Source organism: Mobula hypostoma, chromosome 5 (assembly GCF_963921235.1).
Source record: "Mobula hypostoma chromosome 5, sMobHyp1.1, whole genome shotgun sequence".
NCBI classification, from domain to species: domain Eukaryota; kingdom Metazoa; phylum Chordata; class Chondrichthyes; order Myliobatiformes; family Myliobatidae; genus Mobula; species Mobula hypostoma.
In genome coordinates, this window is record NC_086101.1 from 196,679,217 (window position 1) to 196,705,689 (window position 26,473).

Here is a 26,473-nt window from a genome sequence, read left to right on the forward strand (position 1 = left end):
CACCTCCTGAAAGAACTCTATCATCTTTGTTAGACACGATCTGCCCTTCACAAAGCCATGCTGAATGTTCCTGATCAGACCATGATTCTCTAAATGCCCATAGATCCTGTCTCTAAGAATATTTTCCAACAGCTTTCCCACCAGAGACGTAAGGCTCACTGGTCTATAATTACCCGGAGTATCCGTACTACCTTTTTAGAACAAGAGAACAACATTCACCTCCCTCCAATCCTCCGGTACCATTCCCGTGGACAATGAGGACATAAAGTTCCTAGCCAGAGGCTCAGCAATCTCTTTCCTCGCCTCGTGGAGCAGCCTGGGGAATATTCCATCAGGCCCCAGGGACTTATCCAGCCTAATGTGTTTTAATAACTCCAATACCTCCTCTCCCTTAATATCAACATGCTCTGGAACATCAACCTCACTCATATTATCCTCACCATCATCAAGTTCCCTCTCATTGGTGAATACCGAAGAGAAGTATTCATTGAGGACTTCGCTCACTTCCACAGCCTCCAGGCACATCTTCCCACCTTTATCTCTAATCAGTCCTACCTTCACTCCTGTCATCCTTTTGTTCTTCACATAATTGAAGAATGCCTTGGGGTTTTCACTCGCCAAGGCCTTCTCATGCCCCCTTCTTGCTCTTCTCAGCCCCTTAAGTTCCTTTCTTGCTACCCTATATTCTTCAATAGACCCATCTGATCCTTGCTTCCTAAACCTCATGTATGCTGCCTTCTTCCACCTGACTAGATTTTCCACCTCACTTGTCACCCATGTTTCCTTCATCCTACCATTCTTTATCTTCCTCACCAGGACAAATTTATCCCTAATATCCTGCAAGAGATCTCTAAACATCGACCACATATCCGTAGTACATTTCCCTGCAAAAACATCGTCCCGATTCACACCCGCAAGTTCTAGCCTTATAGCTTCATAATTTGCCCTTCCCAACTAAAAATTTTCCTGTCCTCTCTGATTCTATCCTTTTCTTTGATAATGCTGAAGGCCAGGGAATGGTGGTCACTGTCTCCCAGATGCTCACCCACTGAGAGATCTGTGACCTGACCAGGTTCGTTACCTAATACTCGAACTAGTATGGCATTACCACTAGTTGGCCTGTCAACATACTGTGACAGGAATCCATCCTGGACACACTTAACAAACTCTGCCCCGTCCAAACCCGTGGAACTACTCAGGTGCCAATCAATATCAGGGATGTTAAAGTCACCCATGGTAACAGCCCTGTTATTTTTGCACCTTTCAAAAATGTACCTCCTAACCTGCTCCTCGGTATCTCTGCTGTTACCAGGGAGCCTATAGAATACTCCCAGTAGAGTAACTGCTCCCTTCCTGTTCCTGACTTCCACCAATACTGACTCAAAAGAGGATCCTGGTACATTACCCATCCTTTCAGAGGAGAAGATTTAGGATGGAGATGAGGAGAAACTATTTTTCCCAGAGAGTGGTGAATCTGTGGAATTCTCTGCCCAGGGAAGCAGTTGAGGCTTCTTCACTAAATATATTTTTTAGATTAGATTATGAAGACACGTAGTCCCCTTTTATTGTCATTTAGTAATGCATGCATTAAGAAATGATACATTATTTCCTCTGGTGTGATATCACAAAAAACACAGGACAAAACAAGACTGAAAAAACTGACAAAACCACATAATTATAACATATTGTTACAACAGTGCACAATACCATAACTAGATGAAGAAAGTCCGTGAGCACAGTAAAGTTAAAAGTTTCTCAAATGTCCCACATCTCATGCAGACGGGAGAAGGAAGAAAAACTCTCCCTGCCATGCCGACCACAATCCGACTCTGAGTCATCCGAAAACTTCGAGCTCTGATCAGCTCTCCGAACACCGATTACTAAGCGCCATCTATGTCCGAGCGATTTGACCTCTTTCTCAGTCGCTAAAAGCAGGCAAGGCTGGGGATTTTGAGGCCTACCCTCCAAAAGATTCCCGACCACACAGTAATGACAGCAGTGAACGGGCGTTTCAGAAATTTCTCCAGATGTTCCTCTGTGCTTTCACGTCTATCTCCATCAAATCAGAAATTGTCCACGGCCCCTATTTAACAGATACGACATCATTTTTCACCGGAGAGCTGCGCACGCACGGTGTGCTGCCATCTTCTCCTCCACCCAAGACAGGACTCTGGGGAGACACAGTAAGATAAAATTTTACATTGTAGGGGAATTTAAGGGTTACTTCTTTAAATAATTTCAACAAATGTGACAGGCAAGATTTTCCCTTGAGGAATCCATGCTGACTATGGCCTATTTTATCATGGGCCTCCAAGTACCCTAAGACCTCATCCTGAATAATTGACTCCAACATCTTCCCAACCAGTGAAGTCAGATGAACTGGCTTATAGTTTCTTTCCTTCTGCTTCTCTCCCATCTATATGCCTGGTCACCTCCTGAAAGAACTCTATCATCTTTGTTAGACACGATCTGCCCTTCACAAAGCCATGCTGAATGTTCCTGATCAGACCATGATTCTCTAAATGCCCATAGATCCTGTCTCTAAGAATATTTTCCAACAGCTTTCCCACCAGAGACGTAAGGCTCACTGGTCTATAATTACCCGGAGTATCCGTACTACCTTTTTAGAACAAGAGAACAACATTCACCTCCCTCCAATCCTCCGGTACCATTCCCGTGGACAATGAGGACATAAAGTTCCTAGCCAGAGGCTCAGCAATCTCTTTCCTCGCCTCGTGGAGCAGCCTGGGGAATATTCCATCAGGCCCCAGGGACTTATCCAGCCTAATGTGTTTTAATAACTCCAATACCTCCTCTCCCTTAATATCAACATGCTCTGGAACATCAACCTCACTCATATTATCCTCACCATCATCAAGTTCCCTCTCATTGGTGAATACCGAAGAGAAGTATTCATTGAGGACTTCGCTCACTTCCACAGCCTCCAGGCACATCTTCCCACCTTTATCTCTAATCAGTCCTACCTTCACTCCTGTCATCCTTTTGTTCTTCACATAATTGAAGAATGCCTTGGGGTTTTCACTCGCCAAGGCCTTCTCATGCCCCCTTCTTGCTCTTCTCAGCCCCTTAAGTTCCTTTCTTGCTACCCTATATTCTTCAATAGACCCATCTGATCCTTGCTTCCTAAACCTCATGTATGCTGCCTTCTTCCACCTGACTAGATTTTCCACCTCACTTGTCACCCATGTTTCCTTCATCCTACCATTCTTTATCTTCCTCACCAGGACAAATTTATCCCTAATATCCTGCAAGAGATCTCTAAACATCGACCACATATCCGTAGTACATTTCCCTGCAAAAACATCGTCCCGATTCACACCCGCAAGTTCTAGCCTTATAGCTTCATAATTTGCCCTTCCCAACTAAAAATTTTCCTGTCCTCTCTGATTCTATCCTTTTCTTTGATAATGCTGAAGGCCAGGGAATGGTGGTCACTGTCTCCCAGATGCTCACCCACTGAGAGATCTGTGACCTGACCAGGTTCGTTACCTAATACTCGAACTAGTATGGCATTACCACTAGTTGGCCTGTCAACATACTGTGACAGGAATCCATCCTGGACACACTTAACAAACTCTGCCCCGTCCAAACCCGTGGAACTACTCAGGTGCCAATCAATATCAGGGATGTTAAAGTCACCCATGGTAACAGCCCTGTTATTTTTGCACCTTTCAAAAATGTACCTCCTAACCTGCTCCTCGGTATCTCTGCTGTTACCAGGGAGCCTATAGAATACTCCCAGTAGAGTAACTGCTCCCTTCCTGTTCCTGACTTCCACCAATACTGACTCAAAAGAGGATCCTGGTACATTACCCATCCTTTCAGAGGAGAAGATTTAGGATGGAGATGAGGAGAAACTATTTTTCCCAGAGAGTGGTGAATCTGTGGAATTCTCTGCCCAGGGAAGCAGTTGAGGCTTCTTCACTAAATATATTTTTTAGATTAGATTATGAAGACACGTAGTCCCCTTTTATTGTCATTTAGTAATGCATGCATTAAGAAATGATACATTATTTCCTCTGGTGTGATATCACAAAAAACACAGGACAAAACAAGACTGAAAAAACTGACAAAACCACATAATTATAACATATTGTTACAACAGTGCACAATACCATAACTAGATGAAGAAAGTCCGTGAGCACAGTAAAGTTAAAAGTTTCTCAAATGTCCCACATCTCATGCAGACGGGAGAAGGAAGAAAAACTCTCCCTGCCATGCCGACCACAATCCGACTCTGAGTCATCCGAAAACTTCGAGCTCTGATCAGCTCTCCGAACACCGATTACTAAGCGCCATCTATGTCCGAGCGATTTGACCTCTTTCTCAGTCGCTAAAAGCAGGCAAGGCTGGGGATTTTGAGGCCTACCCTCCAAAAGATTCCCGACCACACAGTAATGACAGCAGTGAACGGGCGTTTCAGAAATTTCTCCAGATGTTCCTCTGTGCTTTCACGTCTATCTCCATCAAATCAGAAATTGTCCACGGCCCCTATTTAACAGATACGACATCATTTTTCACCGGAGAGCTGCGCACGCACGGTGTGCTGCCATCTTCTCCTCCACCCAAGACAGGACTCTGGGGAGACACAGTAAGATAAAATTTTACATTGTAGGGGAATTTAAGGGTTACTTCTTTAAATAATTTCAACAAATGTGACAGGCAAGATTTTCCCTTGAGGAATCCATGCTGACTATGGCCTATTTTATCATGGGCCTCCAAGTACCCTAAGACCTCATCCTGAATAATTGACTCCAACATCTTCCCAACCAGTGAAGTCAGATGAACTGGCTTATAGTTTCTTTCCTTCTGCTTCTCTCCCTTCTTGAAGAGTGGAGTGACATTCGCAGTTTTGCAGTCCTTGGAATCATTCTAGAATCTAGTGATTCTTGAAAGATCATTACTAATGCCTCCATGATCCCTTCAGCAACCTCTTTCAGAATGCTGAGGTGTACACCATCTGGTACAGGTGACTTATCCACCTTTATATATTTCAGTTTCCCAAGAACCTACTCTCTAGTAATGGTAACTTCACACACTTCATAACCTCCAACACCCAGAACTTCCGTCATACTGTTAGTGTCTTCCACAGTGAAGACTGATGCAAACTACTTGTTCGTTCGTCCCCCTTTCCTTGTCCCCCATTACCTCTCCCAATATTGTTTTCCAGTGGTCCAATATCCACTCTCACCTGTCTTTTACACTTTGTGTATCTGAAGAATCTTTTTTGTATCCTCTGATATTATTGGCTAGCTTACTTTCGCATTCTACCTTTAGCTTCTTAATAACTTTTTTAGTTGCCTTCTATTGGTTTTTAACGGCATCCCAATTCTCTGACTTCCCTTTAATTCTTCCTATATTATAGGCCCTCTCTTTGGCCTTTTTGTTCCTTCAGGTGTATCGGCACCTTCTCTGTTTCTGTATTTATCAACTCTCTCTGTCTAAAGGGGCTTCATTATTCCTCCTGGTCCTGCTGTCATCATTTGGGTCAGTCCTCTCCTGATAACCTTCACTTTCCCCTTTGTTCACAGAGATCAGGCCGGAAGAACAGACGAGGGCGACGTGTGAGTATCATCTCATGGAAATAAACGCAAACGCCTTGAACCTTAAAGAAGGAGTCTGGAAGCAAGCGGTGGTGGGCAGTGGAAATGTTGATGGTGACAAAGGTGCGAGGGAGAGAGGGGGAGACAAGCAGACAGGCAGAGAGAGAGAGGAAACAAATCTGGAGGGAGAGTGAGGAGAGGGTTGATATGAGCAGGGGTTTGGGATGGATGTGAGGGGGAAGGAGAGAAAGAACCTCTTTCTTCTGCACCCTCTCCAGTACAATCACACCTTTCCTATATATGGTGTAGTGATCAGAATTGCACACAATGGTCAAATCAGTGTTTTATAAAATTGTTTCCTCACTTGCTTGTCCAGAAACATTCCATGACTAGATAATGAATGCAGTATCCCATATCTACCTGCCCCTCAGTGCCAGGGATCCTACAACCTGTACACTGAAGCCCCTGTGATTCCCAGTGCTAACTGGGGACCCACCATTCATCGTCGACTGTTTATTCCTCTCCATAGATGCTACCTGACTTGCTGAGATCCCCCAGCATTTTTGGTGTGTTGCACACAACTATCATGTGAATTTACTTTTCCTTCACTCAGTGAATCTGTGAGTTGACTACCCTATCTACCTGTGAGACAACTTTCAGTGATCTGTGGACATGTACTCCCAGATCCCTCTGCTCCTCCACACTACCAAGTATCCTGCCATTTACTTTGTACTCTGCCTTGGAGTTTGTACTTCCAAAGTGTACCACCTCACACTTCTCTGGGTTGAACTCCTGCAACCTACCAATGTCTCTCTGCAACCTTCGACAATCCTCTACACCACCAACCTTTGTGTCGTCTGCAAACTTGCCAACCTACCCTTCTACCCCACATCCAGGTCGTTAATAAAAATCACGAAAAGTAGAGGTCCCAGAACTGATCCTTGTGGGACACCACTAGTCGCAACCCTCCAATCCAAATGTACTCCCTCCACCACCACCCTCTGCCTTCTGCAGGCAAGCCAGTTCTGAATCCACCTGGCCAAACTTCCCTGGATCCCATGCCTTCTGACTTTCTGAATAAGCCTACCGTGTGGAACCTTGTCAAATGCCTTACTAAAATCCATATAGATTACATCCATTGCACTACCCTTATCTATATGCCTGGTCACTTCCTCAAAGAACTCTATCAGGCTTGTTAGACACGATCTGCCCTTCACAAAGCCATGCTGACTGTTCCTGATCAGACCATGATTCTCTAAATGCCCATAGATCCTGTCTCTAAGAATATTTTTCAACAGCTTTCCCTCCACTGACGTAAGGCTCATTGGTCTATAATTACCAGGACTATCCCTACTACCTTTTTTGAACAAGGGAACAACATTTACCTCCCTCCAATCCTCTGGTACCATTCCCGTAGACAACGAGGACATAAAGATCCTCGCTAGAGGCTCAGCAATTTCTTCCCTCGCCTCGTGGAGCAGCCTGGGGAATATTCCATCAGGCCCCGGGGACTTATCCGTCCTAATGTATTTTAGCAACTCGAACACCTCCTCTGCCTTAATATCAACATGCTCCAGAACATCAACCTCACTCATATTGTCCTCACCGTCATCAAGTTCCCTCTCATTGGTGAATACCGAAGAGAAGTATTCATTGAGGACTTCGCTCACTTCCACAGCCTCTAGGCACATCTTCCCACCTTTATCTCTAATTAGTCCTACCTTCACTCCTGTCATCATTTTGTTCTTCACATAATTGAAGAATGTCTTGGGGTTTTCCTTTACCCCACTTGCCCAGACCTTCTTATGCCCCCTTCTTGCTCTTCTCAGTCCCTTCTTTAGCTCCTTTCTTGCTACCCTATATTCCTCAACAGACCCATCTGTTCCTTGCTTTCTAAACCTCTTGTATGCTGCCTTCTTCCACCCTACTAGATATTCTACCGCACTTGTCATCCACGGTTCCTTCACCTTACCATTCTTTATCTTCCTCACCGGGACAAATTTATCCCTAACATCCTGCAAGAGATCTCTAAACATCGACCACATGTCCATAGTTCATTTCCCTGCAAAAATATCATCCCAATTCACACCTGCAAGTTCTCACCTTATAGCCTCATAATTTGCCTTCCCCATTTAAAAATTTTCCTGTCCTCTCTGATTCTATCCTTTTCCATGATAATGCTGAAGGCCAGGGAGTGGTGGTCACTGTCCCCCAGATGCTCACCCACTGAGAGATCTGTGACCTGACCCGGTTCGTTACCTAATACTCAATCTAGTATGGCATTCCCCCTAGTCGGCCTGTCAACATACTGTGACAGGAATCCGTCCTGGACACACTTAACAAACTCTGCCCCATCTAAACCCTTGGAACTACTTAGGTGCCAATCAATATTAGGGAAGTTAAAGTCACCCATGAGAACAGACCTATTATTTTTGCACCTTTCAAAAATCTGCCTCCCGATCTGCTCCTCGGTATATCTGCTGTTACCAGGGGGCCTATAGAATACTCCCAGTAGAGTAACTGCACCCTTCCTGTTCCTGACTTCCACCCATACTGACTCAAAAGAGGATCCTGCTACATTACCCACCCTTTCAGAGGAGAAGATTTAGGATGGAGATAAGGAGAAACTGTTTTTCCCAGAGAGTGGTGAATCTGTGGAATTCTCTGCCCAGGGAAGCAGTTGAGGCTTCTTCACTAAATATATTTAAGAAACAGTTAGAAAGGTTTTTACATAGTAAGGGAATTAAGGGTTACTTCTTTAAATAATTCCAACAAATGTGTCAGGCAAGATTTTCCCTTGAGGAGTCCATGATGATTATCTTATCATATGTCTCCAAGTACCCTAAGACCTCATCCTGAATAATAGATTCCAACATCTTCCCAACCACTGAAGTCAGATGAACTGGCTTATAGTTTCCTTTCTTCTGCCTCTCTCCCTTCTTGAAGAGTGGAGTGACACTTACAATTTTGCAGTTCTTGGAACCATTCTAGAATCTAGTGATTCTTGAAAGATCATTACTAATGCCTCCATGATCCCTTCAGCAACCTCTTTCAGAATGCTGAGGTGTACACCATCTGTTCAAGGTGATTTACCTACCTTTATATATTTCAGTTTCCCAAGAACCTACTCTCTAGTAATCGTAACTTCACACACTTCATAACCTCTAACACCCAGAACTTCCATCATATTGTTAGTGTCTTCCACAGTGAGGACTGAGGCAAAATACTTGTTCAATTCGTCTGCCCTTTCCTTGTCCCCCATTACCTCTCCCAATATTGTATTCCAGTGGTCCAGTATCCACTCTCACCTGTCCTTTACACTTTGTGTATCTGAAGAATCTTTTTTGTGTCCTCTGATATTATTGACTAGCTTACTTTCGTATTCCATCTTTACCTTCTTAATAACTTGCCTTCTATTGGTTTTTAACAGCTTCCCAATGCTCTGACTTCCCTCTAATTCTTGTTATATTATAGGCCCTCTCTTTGGCCTTTTTATTCCTTCAGGTGTATCGGCACCTTCTCTGTTTCTGTATTTATCAACTCTCTCTGTCTAAAGGGGCTTCATCATTCCTCCTGGTCCTGCTGTCATCATTTGGGTCAGTCCCCTCCTGATAACCTTCACTTTCCCCTTTGTTCACAGAGATCGGGCCGGAAGAACAGACGAGGGCGACGTGTGAGTATCATCTCATGGAAATAAACGCAAACGCCTTGAACCTTAAAGAAGGAGTCTGGAAGCAAGCGGTGGTGGGCAGTGGAAATGTTGATGGTGACAAAGGTGCGAGGGAGAGAGGGGGAGACAAGCAGACAGGCAGAGAGAGAGAGGAAACAAATCTGGAGGGAGAGTGAGGAGAGGGTTGATATGAGCAGAGGTTTGGGATGGATGTGAGGCAGAAGGAGAGAAAGAACCTCTCTCTTCTTCACCCTCTCCAGTACAATCACACCTTTCCTATATATGGTGTAGTGATCAGAATTGCACACAATGGTCAAATCAATGTTTTATAAAATTGTTTCCTCACTTGCTTGTCCAGAAACATTCCATGACTAGATAATGAATGCAGTATCCCATATCTACCTGCCCCTCAGTGCCAGGGATCCTACAACCTGTACACTCAAGTCCCTATGATTCCCAGTGTTAACTGGGGACCCACCATTCATCATCGACTGTTTATTCCTCTCCATAGATGCTACCTGACTTGCTGAGATCCCCCAGCATTTTTGGTGTGTTGCACACAACTATCATGTGAACTTACTTTTCCTTCACCCAGTGAATCAACTCAGGATGAAATTCTATTGCTGTGTCCAATTTGATCAACATCGTCTGTCACCTCTGACTATCCTTACTTTTGACATCACCATCAATGCAAACCAAGTATCGGCTGCAAATTCACTAATCACATCCGTGTTCATTAATGTACACAGAACAGTGCAGAACAGGGACAGACACTGCAGTCCACAATGCACACATCGACATTCATGTGCCTTTCAAACACCTCTATTGTATTTCTCTCCACCACCACCCTATTCCAGACACCCACATCAATGTGGAAAAAAGGAAACCTGCCTGCACATCTCCTTTGAGATTATCTCCCTTCACTTTAACTGCATGCCTCTGGTAAAGTTCTCTACATCCTCTCCAATGCCACAACATCCTTCCTGTACTGCCGTGATGGGAATTGAATGCTGTACTCCAGATGCAGCATAACTACAGTTTTATAACGCTGCCACATTACTACCCGCATCTTCAACTGAGCTCTTTGCTGAAAAAGACAAGCATTCCGCAGATATCATTTATCATCCTTTCAGACTTCATGGAACTGTGGACTTGGACCCAATGGTCGCTCAGCTCAACAACATTGTTAACGTTTGATCAAAACCCAAGAGCATTATGCACCCTATCCTGTTCCCTTCTCAACCAAGTCTCTGTAATGACCAGAACTTCTTAGTTCCATGTAGTGATCCATGCTCTTTCATCCCCATCTTCTATAATAATTCCAGCATTAAAATAAACACACTTGTCTATTCCCAGGCTCCTGCCTGTACTTGCTGGTCCTGACATCTACCTGTCTCACAATCCCACCATTTCCTGACCAGATTCTCTGGTTCCTCTCCCACTGCCAGACTAGTTTAAACCCTTCATCTGGAGAGTTGCTGAGGTCTGGCGTTGATCATAAGATATTGTAGCAGAATTAGGCCATTCAGCCTATCAAGTCTGCTCCACCATTCCATCATGGCTGATCCCAGATCCCAGATCCCATTCAACCACATACACCTGCCTTCTCGCCATATCCTTTGATGCCCTGACCAGTCAGGAAACGATCAACTTCTGCTTTAGATGTACTTCCTGACTTGGCCTCCACCGCAGTCTGTGGCAGAGCATTCCACAACATCACAACTCTCTGGCTAAAAAAATTCCTCCTTTCCTCTGCTCTAAAGGTCATCCCTCAATTTTGAGGCTGTGCCCTCTAGTTCTGGATACACACACAAAAGGAGATATCCTCTCCTCAGCCTGTCATGGTCCCTTCTGGCAATCCCCTACCTTGCTAGTTACCTCAGGAATTGGGCCTCAATCCCCTCGTTGAATTTCCAATCATTCCCAGGTTCCACTAACTGCGTCGTCGTCATCCTCCTCCTCCTCCTCCTCCATTTCCAGCTGTTTAGATGCATCTAGGGGTATTACAGCCCTCTGCAGGATGTATAATTAATTATAGAACTTCAAGGAACTCAAATTCTCGAATACAACCTAGTCTCACGTATAAACTGAATAACAGACTCTTCAATCTGATGTTGATTCTCTTGATGGCCAAACAAAGATTTAATATAAAACCAAAATAAATTTAAGCCAGATAGCCTCTTGAACAACATGCTTCGTTCAATTTTGTATGGATTACAGCTCAGCAAAACATGCTGGACTGTCCCTGGACTACCACAGTCACTTAATCCAGTTGGATGTTTTCCTATTATCTTTAAATAATAGTTTAGCCCACAATTCCCCAACCTATGTCTTGTAAATTTCACCATATCTCTACAACTTAAAAGCTAACAGTCTGAAACCTTTTTAACTAGTGGGTGACTAGAAAAATAATGCCTGCCCCTTAATTCATTTTTCCAATCCTCCTGCCACTTCTTCTCTATGCCATTTTTAATCCTACTTCTCAATTTTGGTCTGCCTAGGGGAACTCTAATTTCTACTTGCCATGCCCTCCACAATTTCATTTCCCTCCACCCCAGCGTGCCCAGGTATCCATGAAAATCTAACTGCACAACCCGTCTTCCCTACTCTAAACAACACTAAGAGAATCTCAATAACTATGTCAGAACGAGCTTTTGATTTACTCACTTTTATAGACCCTAAGGTAGCAGCAGAATCCTAACAGATGATATCCCTACGTGGTCGAGAGTCTTCTATCCACCATGAGGCCCAGAGGATTGCTAATAATTCGGTTGCAAAGACAGAAACACCATCTGAAACCCGGTGACCAATCTTAACTCCAAGTTGAGACACATACATCCCAAATCCTGCCCTACCGCTCTCTAGGTCCACTGATAATATCCCCATTTATTATTTAAATATTCATTTGTGATCAATACTGATGAAATTGCTCTGCTTCCTTTAAGCTGGAAAAGGAGAAATAGGTCTACCTGTGGTTCTGGAAAGAGCTAAAGAGGGACGGGTGACAAGCAAATTTGGTCAACTACGTCTTCCTCAGTCAGTTCAATTTCACAGCCCAGTTATTAACCAAGTCTAAGAATGGGTATCTTTTAATTTTACTTTGGCGCTCCGACTTCCCCTGCAAAAGACACTTTGATGGACAGCTGTGATTGAATCCATTTCGTTTTACCCAATACTGCAGGCCCAACTGAATTCATCTTAAATGCAGAGGCACTTCTCCTATCTCCACACATAATGCCGGGACTGATGTTGTTCTAAAAGCTCCACAACAGAGTCTAAGTGCTTTGGACTGCACAGTGTCTAGTTTTACAAGCACTGCCGTAGCAGCGGAACCATAAGCAATACAACCGTAATCTATAACTGATCTAATCATAGCTAGATATATTAAGTACATAGTTTCCCGCCCTGCTCCCCAGTCGCATCCAGCAATACTTATCATAACATTTAAAACTTTCTCACACTTTCCAATTGTTTTATCTATATGAACCCTCCAAGTAAGTCTTTCATCAAACCAGACACCTAAAAACTTGAATACCTTGACTCTTTCTAGTAGAGAATCATATAGACACAATTCACAACACCTGCTTTCCATCAGGAAATGCAGGATAAAGACCCTGTGATCACAACAAGGAATATGCCAGTTTGTTGGCTGACTCTAGTGTGAGTAAAACTGATTCCTGAGAACTGTCAGTTCTAAGTTCTGCACAGTTTCCTGGATACTCTACATGACCCTTGTCTCTGTGTCAAGACTCCTCTGGATACCGGTTCCCCGTTCGCGGCGGTGCTAACGCCTCACAACTCTGCCTCAGGCACCCATGTCCTGCACTTGGGTTCGTCCCCAGCCTTGTCCTTGCAACACATCCAGCTTATCAAGTTCTTTCAACATTTGGTAGGTTTGAATGAGATCCCACCACCCCCTCCCCCTGCCACATCTGCATTCTTCTAAATTCCAGTGAGTACAGGCCCAAAGCTGTCAAACACTCCGCATACGTTAACGCTTTCGTTCCCGGAATTATCCTCGTGAACCTCCTCTGGACTCTCTCCAATGGCAACACACCCTTTCTGAAGTATGGGGCCCATAACTGTTGACAATACTCTGTGCCGCCTGACTAGTGTCTGATAAAGCCTCAGAATTATCTCGTTGCTTTTATATTCTATTCCCCTTGAAATAAATGCCAACATTGCATTTGCCTTCTCTACCACAGACTCAATCTCTGATGTTTGAATTCTCCCTGTTTAGATAATAGTCTGCACTATTGTGCCTTTTACCAAAAAACATCATCATTCACTTCCTAACTGTATTCCATCTGCCACTTTTTTGTCCATTTTTCCAATTTGTCTAAGTTCTGATGGAATCGCATTGCTTCCTCAGCACTACCTACCCCTCCACCTATTTTCGTATCATCCGCAAACTTTGCCACAAAGCCATCAATTCCACCATCTAAATCACTGACAAATGATGTGAGAAGTAGCGGTCCCTATACTGACCCCTGAGGAACACCACTAGTCACTGGCAGCCAACCAAAAAGGGCCCCTTTTATTCCCACTCGCTGCCTCCTGCCTCCTGCCTGTCAGCCATTCCTCCGTCGATGCATGTATCTTTCCTGTAACAGCATAGGATTTTTGCTTGTTAAGCAGCCTCATGTGTGGCACGTTATCAAATACCTTTTGAAAATCCAAGTAAATGACATCCACTGCCTCTCCTTTGTTCACCCTGCTAACAGATTTGTCAGGCAAGATATCCCTTAACAGAAATCGTGCTGACTTTGACTGATTTTATCACTAGTCTCCAAGTACCCCGAAACCTCATCCTTAGTAATTGACTCCAACACTTTCCCAACCACTGAGGTTAGGCTACCTGGCCTATGACCTCCTTTCCTTTGCCTTCCTCCCTTCTTAAAGAGTGGAGTGACATTTGCAAACTTCCAATCCTCTGGGACCATCCAGAATCACATGATTCTCGAAAGATCATGACCAATGCATCCGTTATCTCTTTAGCAACTTCTCTCAGGACTCTGGGTTGTAGTCCATTTGGTCCAGGTGACTTATCCACCTTAAGACCTTTGAGTTTGCCTCACATTTATTCCTTTGTAATAGCAATGACACTCACTCCAGTTCCCTGACACTTATAACCTCTGGCACACTCACGGCCTCTTCCACAGTGAAGAGGTCATGGAAGTTCTCATTAAGTTTGTCTGCCATTTCTTTATCCCCCATTACTACCCGACCAGCATCATTTTCCAGTGGTCCAATATCAACTCTCGCCTCCCTTTTATTCTTGATATAATGGAAATAACCTTTAGTATCCTGCTTTATATTATCGGCTAGTTTGCCCTTATATTTCATCTTTTCTCTTATAGCTTTTTTAGTTACCTTTTGTTGGATTTTAAAAGCTTCCCAATTATCCAGCTTCCCACTCACTTTTGCCACTTCTGCTCTGCTGTCATTCCTGCCAGTATCCTCCTTCCAATCCACCTTGGCAAGCTCCCCACTCATGCCTCTGTAATTCCCTTCACTCCATTGCAATACTGATAGATGTGACTTATGCTTCTCCCTCTCAAACTGCAGTATGAATTCAAACATTTTATGATCACTGCCTCCCCAGGCTTCCTTTACATTAAGCACCCTAATAAGATCTGGGTTATTACACAATGCCCAGACTAAGATAGCCTTTCCCCTGGTAGACTCAAACACAAGCTGTTCTAAAAAGCATCTCGTAAGCATTCAACAAATTCCCTTCCTTGCGATTCAACACCTACCTAATTTTTCCTATCCCCTTCCATATTAAAGTCCATTATTACAATTGTGACATTACCCTTATTACATGCCTTTTCCAGCTCCCATTGCAATCTCAGCCCTGCATCTTGGTTACTATGTACTGTGTGCAGTTCTGGTCTCCATACTTGAGGAAAGGTATACTGGCTTTGGAGGCAGTGCAGAGGAGGTTCACCAGGTTGATTCCGGTGGAGAGATTGAGTCGCCTGGGACTATACTCTCTGGAATTCAGAAGAATGAGAGAGGATAGAAACATAGAAAATTTTGAAAGGGATAGATAAGATGGAAGTAGGAAAGTTATTTCCATTGGTAGGTGAGACTAGAACTAGGGAACATTGCCTCAAGATTCAGGGGAGAAGATTTAGGACGGAGATGAGAATAAACTGTGGTTAATCTGTGGAATTCTCTGCCCAGGGAAGCAGTTGAGGCTTCTTCACTAAATATACTTAAGACACAGTTAGATAGATTTTTACATAGCAGGGGAATTAATGGTTACTTCAAATAATTCCACAACTTTGTCAGGCAAGATTTTCCCTTGAGGAATCCATGCTGACTATGGCCTATTTTATCATATGCCTCCAAGTACCCTAAGACCTCATCCTGAACAATCGACTGCAACACTTTCCCACCCATTGAAGTCAGATGAACTGGCTTATAGTTTCCTTCCTTCTGCCTCTCTCCCTTCTTGGAGAGTGGAGTGTCATTTGCAATTTTGCAGTCCTTGGAACCATTCTAGAATCTAGTGATTCCTGAAAGATCATCACTAATGCCTCCAGAATCCCTTCAGCAACCTCTTTCAGAATGCTGAGGTGTACACCATCTGGTCCAGGTGATTTATCCACCTTTCTATATTTCAGTTTCCCAAGAACCTACTCGCTAGTAATGGTAACTTCACAAACTTCATAACCTCTAACACCCAGGACTTCTGTCATACTGTTAGTGTCTTCCACAGTGAAGACTGAGGCAAAATATTTGTTCAGTTCGTCCTCCCTTTCCTTGTCCCCCATTACTACCTTTCCCAATATTGTATTCCAGTGGTCCAATATCCACTCTCACCTGTCTTTTACACTTTGTGTATCTAAAGAATCTTTTTTGTATCTTCTGATATTATTGGCTAGCTTAGTTTTCATGTTCCATCTTTACCTTCTTAATAACTTTTTTAGTTGCCTTCCATTGGCCAAATTCTCTGACTTCCCTCTAATTCTTGTTATATTATATGCCCTCTCTTTGGCCATTTTGTTCCTTCAGGAGTATCGGCAGCCTCTCTGTTTCTGCATTTATCAACTCTCTCTGTCTAAAGGGGCTTCATCAACCCTCCTGGTCCTGCTGTCATCATTTGGGTCAGTCCCCTCCTGATAACCTTCACTTTCCCCTTTGTTCACAGAGATCAGGCCGGAAGAATAGACGAGGGCGACGTGTGAGTATCATCTCATGGAAATAAACGCAAACGCCTTGAACCTTAAAGAAGGAGTCTGGAAGCAAGCGGTGGTGGGCAGTGGAAATGTTGATGGTGACAAAGGTGCGAGGGAGAGAGGGGGAGACAAGCAGACAGGCAGAGAGAGAGAGGAAACAAATCTGGAGGGAGAGTGAGGAGAGGGTTGATATGAGCAGAGGTTTGGGATGGATGTGAGGTGGAAGGAGAGAAAGAACCTCTCTCTTCTTCACCCTCTCCAGTACAATCACACCTTTCCTATATATGGTGTAGTGATCAGAATTGCACACAATGGTCAAATCAATGTTTTATAAAATTGTTTCCTCACTTGCTTGTCCAGAAACATTCCATGACTAGATAATGAATGCAGTATCCCATATCTACCTGCCCCTCAGTGCCAGGGATCCTACAACCTGTACACTCAAGTCCCTATGATTCCCAGTGTTAACTGGGGACCCACCATTCATCATCGACTGTTTATTCCTCTCCATAGATGCTACCTGACTTGCTGAGATCCCCCAGCATTTTTGGTGTGTTGCACACAACTATCATGTGAACTTACTTTTCCTTCGCCCAGTGAATCAACTCAGGAAGAAATTCCATTGTTGTGTCCAATTTGATCAACATCATCTGTCACCTCTGATGCTGCAGCCCACAATGCACAGAGCTGGAGTACTGTGCAAAAGTCTATCTTAGATTTGTTTCCCTAATTAAATCAGTAATTAAATGCCCAACTAAACTAATCCATTCTACCCACACAATTCTAAGAGCCTCTTAAATACATCTATTGGATTTCTCTTCACCACCACCCCATTCCATGTCCCCACCACTTTGTGTAAAGAAAAAGCTTACCCCACACTACTCCTTTTAAATTATTCCCTTTCAGCTTAAATGCCCACCACTGTTAAACCTTTTCTGCACCCACTCCAATGCCTCGACATCCATCCTATAATGGAATGACTCGAATTGATTGCAATACTCCATACGTGGTCAAACTGGAGTTTAATAAAGCTGCAACGTAACTGCCTAAATCCTGAACTGAGTAAATGTAAGCAGGTCATATACCTACTTTGTCATTTATCAACTTCTTTCAGTGATCCATGCACACGGACTCTGTGCTCATCAACATTATTAAGATTTCCTCGAAACCCCAGAACAGTGAGCATCTAGTCTTGTTCCACCCTCAACCAAGTCTGTTTAACAGTCAGTTCTATGTGGTGATGCATGCTCTTTCGTCCCCATCATCCATAATACTCCCAGCATTTAAATAACCGCACTGCAACCCATCATTCCTATATTCCCTCGCTTTGGTCCTGCCATCTTCCTGCCTCACAATCCCTCCACTTCCTGATCTGGTTCTCTGTTACCATCCCACTACCAAACTAATTAAACCCTCTGGGCAGAGACTGTTGTGGTCTGGGATTGCTGCCTGGAGAGAGATAGGAAAAGATTCACGGGAACATTGAAATGGACTGGAGGAAGCCTGGACTGGGAAAGCATTACAGGACTGTGGGAAGAGAGGAGTGAGACAGAACAGGAAGCTCCACCTTTGAGCTGTAGCAGACCCAATGGGCTGAATAGCTTCCTATTCCTCATCACCTATATGGTGGGTATGTGCGCGTTTTGTTCACCCAGGAGTGGTTGTAACTGTCAGTTTGTGAATTTATCAATCCTCCTAAAGGGTCTTCATCAATCCCTCCTGGTTCTGCTGTCATCTCTTGGGTCAGTCCACTCCTGGTAATCTTCATTTTCCTCTTTGTTCACAGGGATCACACAGCGGGAGCATTGAACACCACTCTGTGAGTATTATTACCTGAAAACAAATGCCAGCTCCTTGATTCCTGAGGAAGGATCTGGAAACATGAACATCCAGGCTACTCCTGCTCTTAATATCATCTCTCACCTTCAATGCATGTAAACTTCTTCTCACCCTCTCCAAAGCCTTGATATCCTTCCTATAAGCAGAACTGAATACCATAATCCAGATGCAGTTTAATAAAACTACAACATCCCAGTTTCTGAAAAGAATTCCTCGACTAATAAAGACGAGCATACCATGTGTCTCTTTACCACCTATCAACCTGTGTAACCTCTTCAGGGAGCGATTGTCTTGGACTCCAAAATCCCTCAGAACAACATCACTATTAAGGGTCTTGCTATTAGCAGTGTATTACCCCCGTACATTTGATCTCCCAATTTCCAACACGGCAATGGTCACATTCAGAACATAGAACATAGAACATCACAGCACAGTACAGACTGTTTGACCTGTGATGTTGTGTTGAACTTTCAACCGACTCTAAGGTCAATCTAACCCTTCCCTCATAAATAGCCCCTCTATCTTTCTATCATTCTTATGTATATCTAAAAGTCACTTAAATGTCTTTAATGTCTCCACCTCTACCACCATCCTTGGCAGGGTTTTCCACTTTCTATGTAAAAAAAAACCTCATCTCTGAAATTCCCCTTATACTTTACTCCAATTTCCTTCAACTTATATCCCCCTTCATTTCAGCTCTTTCTACCCTGGGAAAAACTCTGAATTCTGTCTTAATGTTCAACCTTGCAAAGAGTATCACTTCACACTTTCCTGGATTAATCTCCATCTGCCACTTCTCAGCCCAGCTCTACATCCTGTCTATGTCCCATTACAACCTTCTGTACTATCCACAACACCACCAATCTTCATTTCGTCTGTAAACTTACTAACCTACCCTTCCATTTCATCAACCAAGAGCTTATAAAAATCACAAACACAGGGGACCCTCAACAGATCCCTCTGGAACAATAATGGTCACTAAGGCAGTATATGCTCCATCTACAACCACACTCTATGGCAAGCCAATTCGGTATCCACACAGCCAGGTATCCCTGGATTACATGCCTCCTGGCTTTCCGAATGAGCCTAACATGGGGAGTGTTGTCAAATGCCGAACTAAAGTCCATGTTCACTACATTCACTGCTCTACCTTCATCATCGTCTTCGCCACATCCTCCAGGAATTCAATCAGGCTCGTGAGACCCCTCACAAAGCTATGTTGACTATCCCAAATCATACTGTGTTTCTCAAAATGGTTGTAAATCCTGTCTCTAAGAATCTTCTCCAATAATTTACCTACCACAGGTCTATAATTCCTAGGGTTATCCCTACACCTTTTGTTGAAGACAGGAATAACATTTGCCACCCTCCAATCATCTGGTGCTACTCCTGTGGCTAATGAGGACTCAAAGATTATTTCCAAAGGTGCAGCACTCTCTTTCCTCGTTTCTCATAGTAACCAAGGGAATATTACATCCATCCCGGGACTTATCTATACTAATGTTTGTCAAAAATTCTAGCACAACCTCTTTCTTAACATTCACATATTCAAGTGTCTCTGTTTGTTCTACATTGTTTTCACAAACTTCAGCTGTGAATACTGAAGCAAAGTATTCAATAATTACCTCCTCCGACTCAGGTACATGTATCCTCTACTAGTATCCTCTACTATAGAACCATAGAACCATAGAAAAACTACAGCACAGAAACAAGCCTTTTGGCCCTTCTTGGCTGTGCCGAACCATTTTCTGCCTAGTCCCACTGACCTGCACACGGACCATATCCCTCCATACATCTCCCATCCATGTATCTGTCCAATTGATTGATTCTTAAATGTTAAAAAAGAACCCGCATTTACCACCTCGTCTGGCAGCTCATTCCATACTCCCACCACTCTCTGTGTGAAGAAGCCCCCCCTAATGTTCCCTTTAAACTTTTCCCCCCTCACCTTTAACCCATGTCCTCTGGTTTTTTTCTCCCCTTGCCTCAGTGGAAAAAGCCTGCTTGCATTCACTCTATCTATACCCATCATAATTTTTATATACCTCTATCAAATCTCCCCTCATTCTTCTACACTCCAGGGAATAAAGTCCTAACCTATTCAACCTTTCTCTGTAACTGAGTTTCTCAAATCCCAGCAACATCATTGTAAACATTCTCTGCACTCTTTCAACCTTATTAATATCCTTCCTCTAATTTGGTGACCAAAACTGAACACAATACTCCAGATTCGGCCTCACCAATGCCTTATACAACCTCATCATAACATTCCAGCTCTTATACTCAATACTTTGATTAATAAAGGCAAATGTACCAAAAGCTCTCTTTACGACCCTACCTACCTGTGATGCCACTTTTAGGGAATTTTGTATCTGTATTCCCAGATCCCTCTGTTCTACTGCACTCCTCAGTGCCTTACCATTAACCCTGTATGTTCTACCTTGGTTTGTCCTTCCAACGTGCAATACCTCACACTTGTCTGTATTAAACTCCATCTGCCATTTTTCAGCCCATTTTTCCAGCCGGTCCAAGTCCCTCTGCAGGCTCTGAAAACCTTCCTCACTGTCTACTACACCTCCAATCTTTGTATCATCAGCAAATTTGTTGATCCAATTTACCACATTATCATCCAGATCATTGATATAGATGACAAATAACAATGGACCCAGCACCGATCCCTGTGGCACACCACTAGTCACAGGCCTCCACTCGGAGAAGCAATTCTCTACTACTACTCTTTGGCTTCTTCCATTGACCAATGTCTAATCCAATTTACCATCTCTCCATGTATACCTAGTGACTGAATTTTCCTAACTAACCTCCCATGCGGGACCTTGTCAAAGGCTTTACTGAAGTCCATGTAGACAATATCCACTGCCTTCCCTTCATCCACTTTCCTGGTAACCTCCTCGAAAAACTCCAACAGATTGGTCAAACATGACCTACCACGCACAAAGCCATGTTGACTCTCCCTAATAAGCCCCTGTCTATCCAAATGCTTGTAGATTCTGTCTCTTAGTACTCCCTCCAATAACTTACCTATTACCGACGTTAAACTTACCGGTCTATAATTTCCCGGATTACTTTTCGATCCTTTTTTAAACAACGGAACGACATGAGCCACTCTCCAATCCTCCGGCACCTCACCTGTAGACAGCGACATTTTAAATATTTCTGCCAGGGTCCCTGCAATTTCAACACTAGTCTCCTTCAAGGTCCGAGGGAACACCCTGTCATGTCCCGGGATTTATCCACTTTAATTTTCCTCAAGACAGCAAGCACCTCCTCCTTTTCAATCTGTACAGTTTCCATGATCTCACTACTTGTTTCCCTTAATTCCATAGACTTCATGCCAGTTTCCTTAGTAAATACAGACGCAAAAACCTATTTAAGATCTCCCCCATTCCTTTGGTTCCGCACATAGCCGACCACTCTGATCTTCAAGAGGACCAATTTTATCCCTTACAATCCTTTTGCTCTTAATATACCTGTAAAAGCTGTTTGGATTATCCTTCACTTTGACTGCCAAGGCAACCTCATGTCTTCTTTTAGCCCTGATCTCTTTCTTAAGTATTTTCTTGCACTTCTTATACTCCTCAAGCACCTTAGTTACTCCCTGTTTCCTATACATGTCATATAACTCCCTCTTCTTCTTTATCAGAGTTGCAATGTCCCTTAAGGTACCTTATTCCTATTCACTTTGCCTTTAATTCGGACAGGAACGTAGAAACTCTGCACTCTCAAATTTTCTCCTTTGAAGGCTTCCCACCTACCGATCACATCTTTGCCAGAGAAGAACCTCTCAATCCACGCTTTTTAGATCCTTTCTCATTTCTTCAAATTTAGCCTTCTTCCAGTTCAGAACCTCAACCCTAGGACCAGATCTATCCTTCTGGCTTTATGGGAAGAGCCTAGAGAAGTCATTTTCAGATCTGGAGCAGAGCAAATTAAAGGGGGAATGAATAGGGAAAGGGTGGCAGGAAGGAGGGTGACCATAGGAAATAGCGCTGGCAGGAGTCGAAAATATTTTACAGAACTTAGAAGAGTACAGAAAAGGCCCTGCTTCGGCTACACACATCAAAGTTGCTGGTGAGCGCAGCAGGCCAGGCAGCATCTCTAGGAAGAGGTACAGTCGACGTTTCGGGCCGAGACCATTCGTCAGCAGAATTCCTCGTGCCTGCTTCAGCCCACAATGTTGTGCTGAACTAATTCAATCAGTAATCAAATGCCCAACAAAACTCAACCATTCTACCCACACAATTCTGAGAGCCTCTTAAATACCTCTGTTGAATTTGTCTTCATCACCACCCTGTTCCATGTACCCACCAATCTGTGTAAAGAAAAAGCTTACCCCACACTATTCTTTTTAAGTTATTCCCTTTCTGCTTAAATGACCACCACTGCCAAACCTTTTCTACACCCACTCCAATGCCTCGACATCCTTCCTATAATGGAATGACCCGAATTGATTGCAATACTCCATACGTGGTCAAACTGGAGTTTAATAAAGCTGCAACGTAACTGCCTAAATCCTGAACTGAGTAAATGTAAGCAGGTCATATACCTACTTTGTCATTTATCAACTTCTTTCAGTGATCCATGCACACGGACTCTGTGCTCATCAACATCATTAAGATTTCCTCGAAACCCCAGAACAGTGAGCATCTAGTCTTGTTCCACCCTCAACCAAGTCTGTTTAACAGTCAGTTCTATGTGGTGATGCATGCTCTTTCGTCCCCATCATCCATAGTACTCCCAGCATTTAAATAACCGCACTGCAACCCATCATTCCTATATTCCCTCGCTTTGGTCCTGCCATCTTCCTGCCTCACAATCCCTCCACTTCCTGATCTGGTTCTCTGTTACCATCCCACTACCAAACTAATTAAACCCTCTGGGCAGAGACTGTTGTGGTCTGGGATTGCTGCCTGGAGAGAGATAGGAAAAGATTCACGGGAACATTGAAATGGACTGGAGGAAGCCTGGACTGGGAAAGCATTACAGGACTGTGGGAAGAGAGGAGTGAGACAGAACAGGAAGCTCCACCTTTGAGCTGTAGCAGACCCAATGGGCTGAATAGCCTCCTATTCCTCATCACCTATATGGTGGGTATGTGCGCGTTTTGTTCACCCAGGAGTGGTTGTAACTGTCAGTTTGTGAATTTATCAATCCTCCTAAAGGGTCTTCATCAATCCCTCCTGGTTCTGCTGTCATCTCTTGGGTCAGTCCACTCCTGGTAATCTTCATTTTCCTCTTTGTTCACAGGGATCACACAGCGGGAGCATTGAACACCACTCTGTGAGTATTATTACCTGAAAACAAATGCCAGCTCCTTGATTCCTGAGGAAGGATCTGGAAACATGAACATCCAGGCTACTCCTGCTCTTAATATCATCTCTCACCTTCAATGCATGTAAACTTCTTCTCACCCTCTCCAAAGCCTTGATATCCTTCCTATAAGCAGAACTGAATACCATAATCCAGATGCAGTTTAATAAAACTACAACATCCCAGTTTCTGAAAAGAATTCCTCGACTAATAAAGACGAGCATACCATGTGTCTCTTTACCACCTATCAACCTGTGTAACCTCTTCAGGGAGCGATTGTCTTGGACTCCAAAATCCCTCAGAACAACATCACTATTAAGGGTCTTGCTATTAGCAGTGTATTACCCCCGTACATTTGATCTCCCAATTTCCAACACGGCAATGGTCACATTCAGAACATAGAACATAGAACATCACAGCACAGTACAGACTGTTTGACCTGTGATGTTGTGTTGAACTTTCAACCGACTCTAAGGTCAATCTAACCCTTCCCTCATAAATAGCCCCTCTATCTTTCTATCATTCTTATGTATATCTAAAAGTCACTTAAATGTCTTTAATGTCTCCACCTCTACCACCATCCTTGGCAGGGTTTTCCACTTTCTATGTAAAAAAAAACCTCATCTCTGATATTCCCCTTATACTTTACTCCAATTTCCTTCAACTTATATCCCCCTTCATTTCAGCTCTTTCTACCCTGGGAAAAACTCTGAATTCTGTCTTAATGTTCAACCTTGCAAAGAGTATCACTTCACACTTTCCTGGATTAAACTCCATTTGCCACTTCTCAGCCCAGCTCTACATCCTGTCTATGTCCCATTACAACCTTCTGTACTATCCACAACATCACCAATCTTCATTTCATCTGTAAACTTACTAACCTACCCTTCCATTTCATCAACCAAGAGCTTATAAAAATCACAAACACAGGGGACCCTCAACAGATCCCTCTGGAACAATAATGGTCACTAAGGCAGTATATGCTCCATCTACAACCACACTCTATGGCAAGCCAATTCGGTATCCACACAGCCAGGTATCCCTGGATTACATGCCTCCTGGCTTTCCGAATGAGCCTAACATGGGGAATGTTATCAAATGCCGAACTAAAATCCATGTTCACCATGTTCACTGCTCTACCTTCATCACTGTCCTTCGCCACATCCTCAAGGAATTCAATCAGGCTCGTGAGACCCCTCACAAAGCCATGTTGACTATCCCAAATCATACTGTGTTTCTCCAAATGGTCGTAATTCCTGTCTCTAAGAATCTTCTCCAGTAATTTACCTATCACAGGTCTATAATTCCTAAGGTTATCCCTACACCTTTTGTTGAAGACAGGAATAACATTTGCCACCCTCCAATCATCTGGTGCTACTCCTGTGGCTAATGAGGACTCAAAGATTATTTCCAAAGGTGCAGCACTCTCTTTCCTCGTTTCTCATAGTAACCTAGGGAATATTACATCCATCCCGGGACTTATCTATACTAATGTTTGTCAAAAATTCTAGCACAACCTCTTTCTTAACATTCACATATTCAAGTGTCTCCGCCTGTTTTATATTGTCTTCATAAACTTCAGCTGTGAATACTGAAGCAATGTATTCATTAATTACCTCCTCCGACTCAGGTACATGTATCCTCTACTATCCCTGATCAGTTCTACTCTCACTTTTGCCATCCTCCTGTTCTTCCTGGGGTTTTCCTTAATCCTACTCAGCAAGGCCTTCTCATGCCCCTTCTAGCTCTTCCTATTCTTCAGCTCCTTCCTGGCTACCTTGTCACTCAGTAGGGCCCTGTCTGAGCCTTGCTTCCTAAACCTTAAGAGCTTCTTTCTTCATTTCATCTTCACTGAATGTTCCACATCTCTTGTCAACAATGGTTCCTTCACCCTACCATCTTTTCCCTATCTCAATGAGGAAAGCTATCCAGAAACCCCAGCAAGTGCCCCCTAAACAATCTCCACATTTCTGATGTGCATTTTCTTGAGTATACCCATTCTCAGTTTAGCTCTCCAGCTCCTGCCTAATGGTGTCATAACCTTCCTCTACCCCCAACTAAATACTTTAAAGTTAAAGTCTGTCCCGAGCCTTATAGGATCATCAGGCGGGTGCTTATGCCAGTTTCCGTGGTGTGAAGCAACTGAGAGTATGAGACTCCCCCCGGATAGGACGCCAGTCTATCACAATGTTAACCCCCAGCATTTTGCCACTACCCATTTTCAGCTGGGTGGACTGGAGCCCTGTGTGGATAAGTGCCTTGCTCAAGGATACAACACGCTGCCTCGGCTGGGGCTCGAACTCACGACCTTCAGATCGCTAGTCCAACGCCTTAACCACTTGGCTACGCGCCACAATTAAATACTTTCCCATACAGTAAAGGCCAGGCAGTTGTGGCCATTGTCTCTGAAATGGTCACCATTTGACCATTGGCCAAATTCCAATGGTCACCATTTGCAATTTCACTATTCATATCTGCAACCTATATATATATCCCATTGTATCCTTTCCCAGTATCCCATGTTATTCATATCTGCAAACCTACTCGCCCATCCACTCATGGTTACATCCAGGTGATTTACATGTAGATATAAATAGACCTAGTACAGATCCCTGCAGAGTACAGCCAGAGTAAGTCCCATTGACCACTACCCTCTGTCTTCAGTGGGCAAGCTAATTCACCATGGATCTCATACATCTTAATCTCCTGCATCAAACTCCCGTGAAGCATCTTGTCAAAGGCTTTCCATGTCAGCAACATGCACAGCTCTACCTTCGTCAATCCCCTTCATCACCTCCTTGAGAAAATCAAGTTAGTTTGATATGATTTACCTCACATAAAGCTGTGCTGTTTATACCTAATTAACCACTGGTTTTCAAATTGCT

General features: G+C 43.6%; 1 protein-coding gene across 6 annotated transcripts in view; it reads left to right on the plus strand.

Annotated features, from left to right (window-relative positions):
* LOC134346399 (ribonuclease T2-like) overlaps window positions 1–26,473 on the plus strand; it is a 119,299-nt gene that overhangs the window by 86,168 nt on the left and 6,658 nt on the right. For 2 of the 6 annotated variants that reach the window (XM_063047759.1, XM_063047761.1), the window contains 5 exons: window positions 5,553–5,585; window positions 9,205–9,237; window positions 16,394–16,426; window positions 18,208–18,240; window positions 23,526–23,558. In XM_063047759.1, coding sequence (XP_062903829.1) covers window positions 5,553–5,585; window positions 9,205–9,237; window positions 16,394–16,426; window positions 18,208–18,240; window positions 23,526–23,558 — 165 coding nt within the window. The remainder of the gene's footprint in view (window positions 1–5,552; window positions 5,586–9,204; window positions 9,238–16,393; window positions 16,427–18,207; window positions 18,241–23,525; window positions 23,559–26,473) is intronic. The other 4 variants (XM_063047762.1, XM_063047765.1, XM_063047760.1 and 1 more) reach the window with 3 other exon arrangements.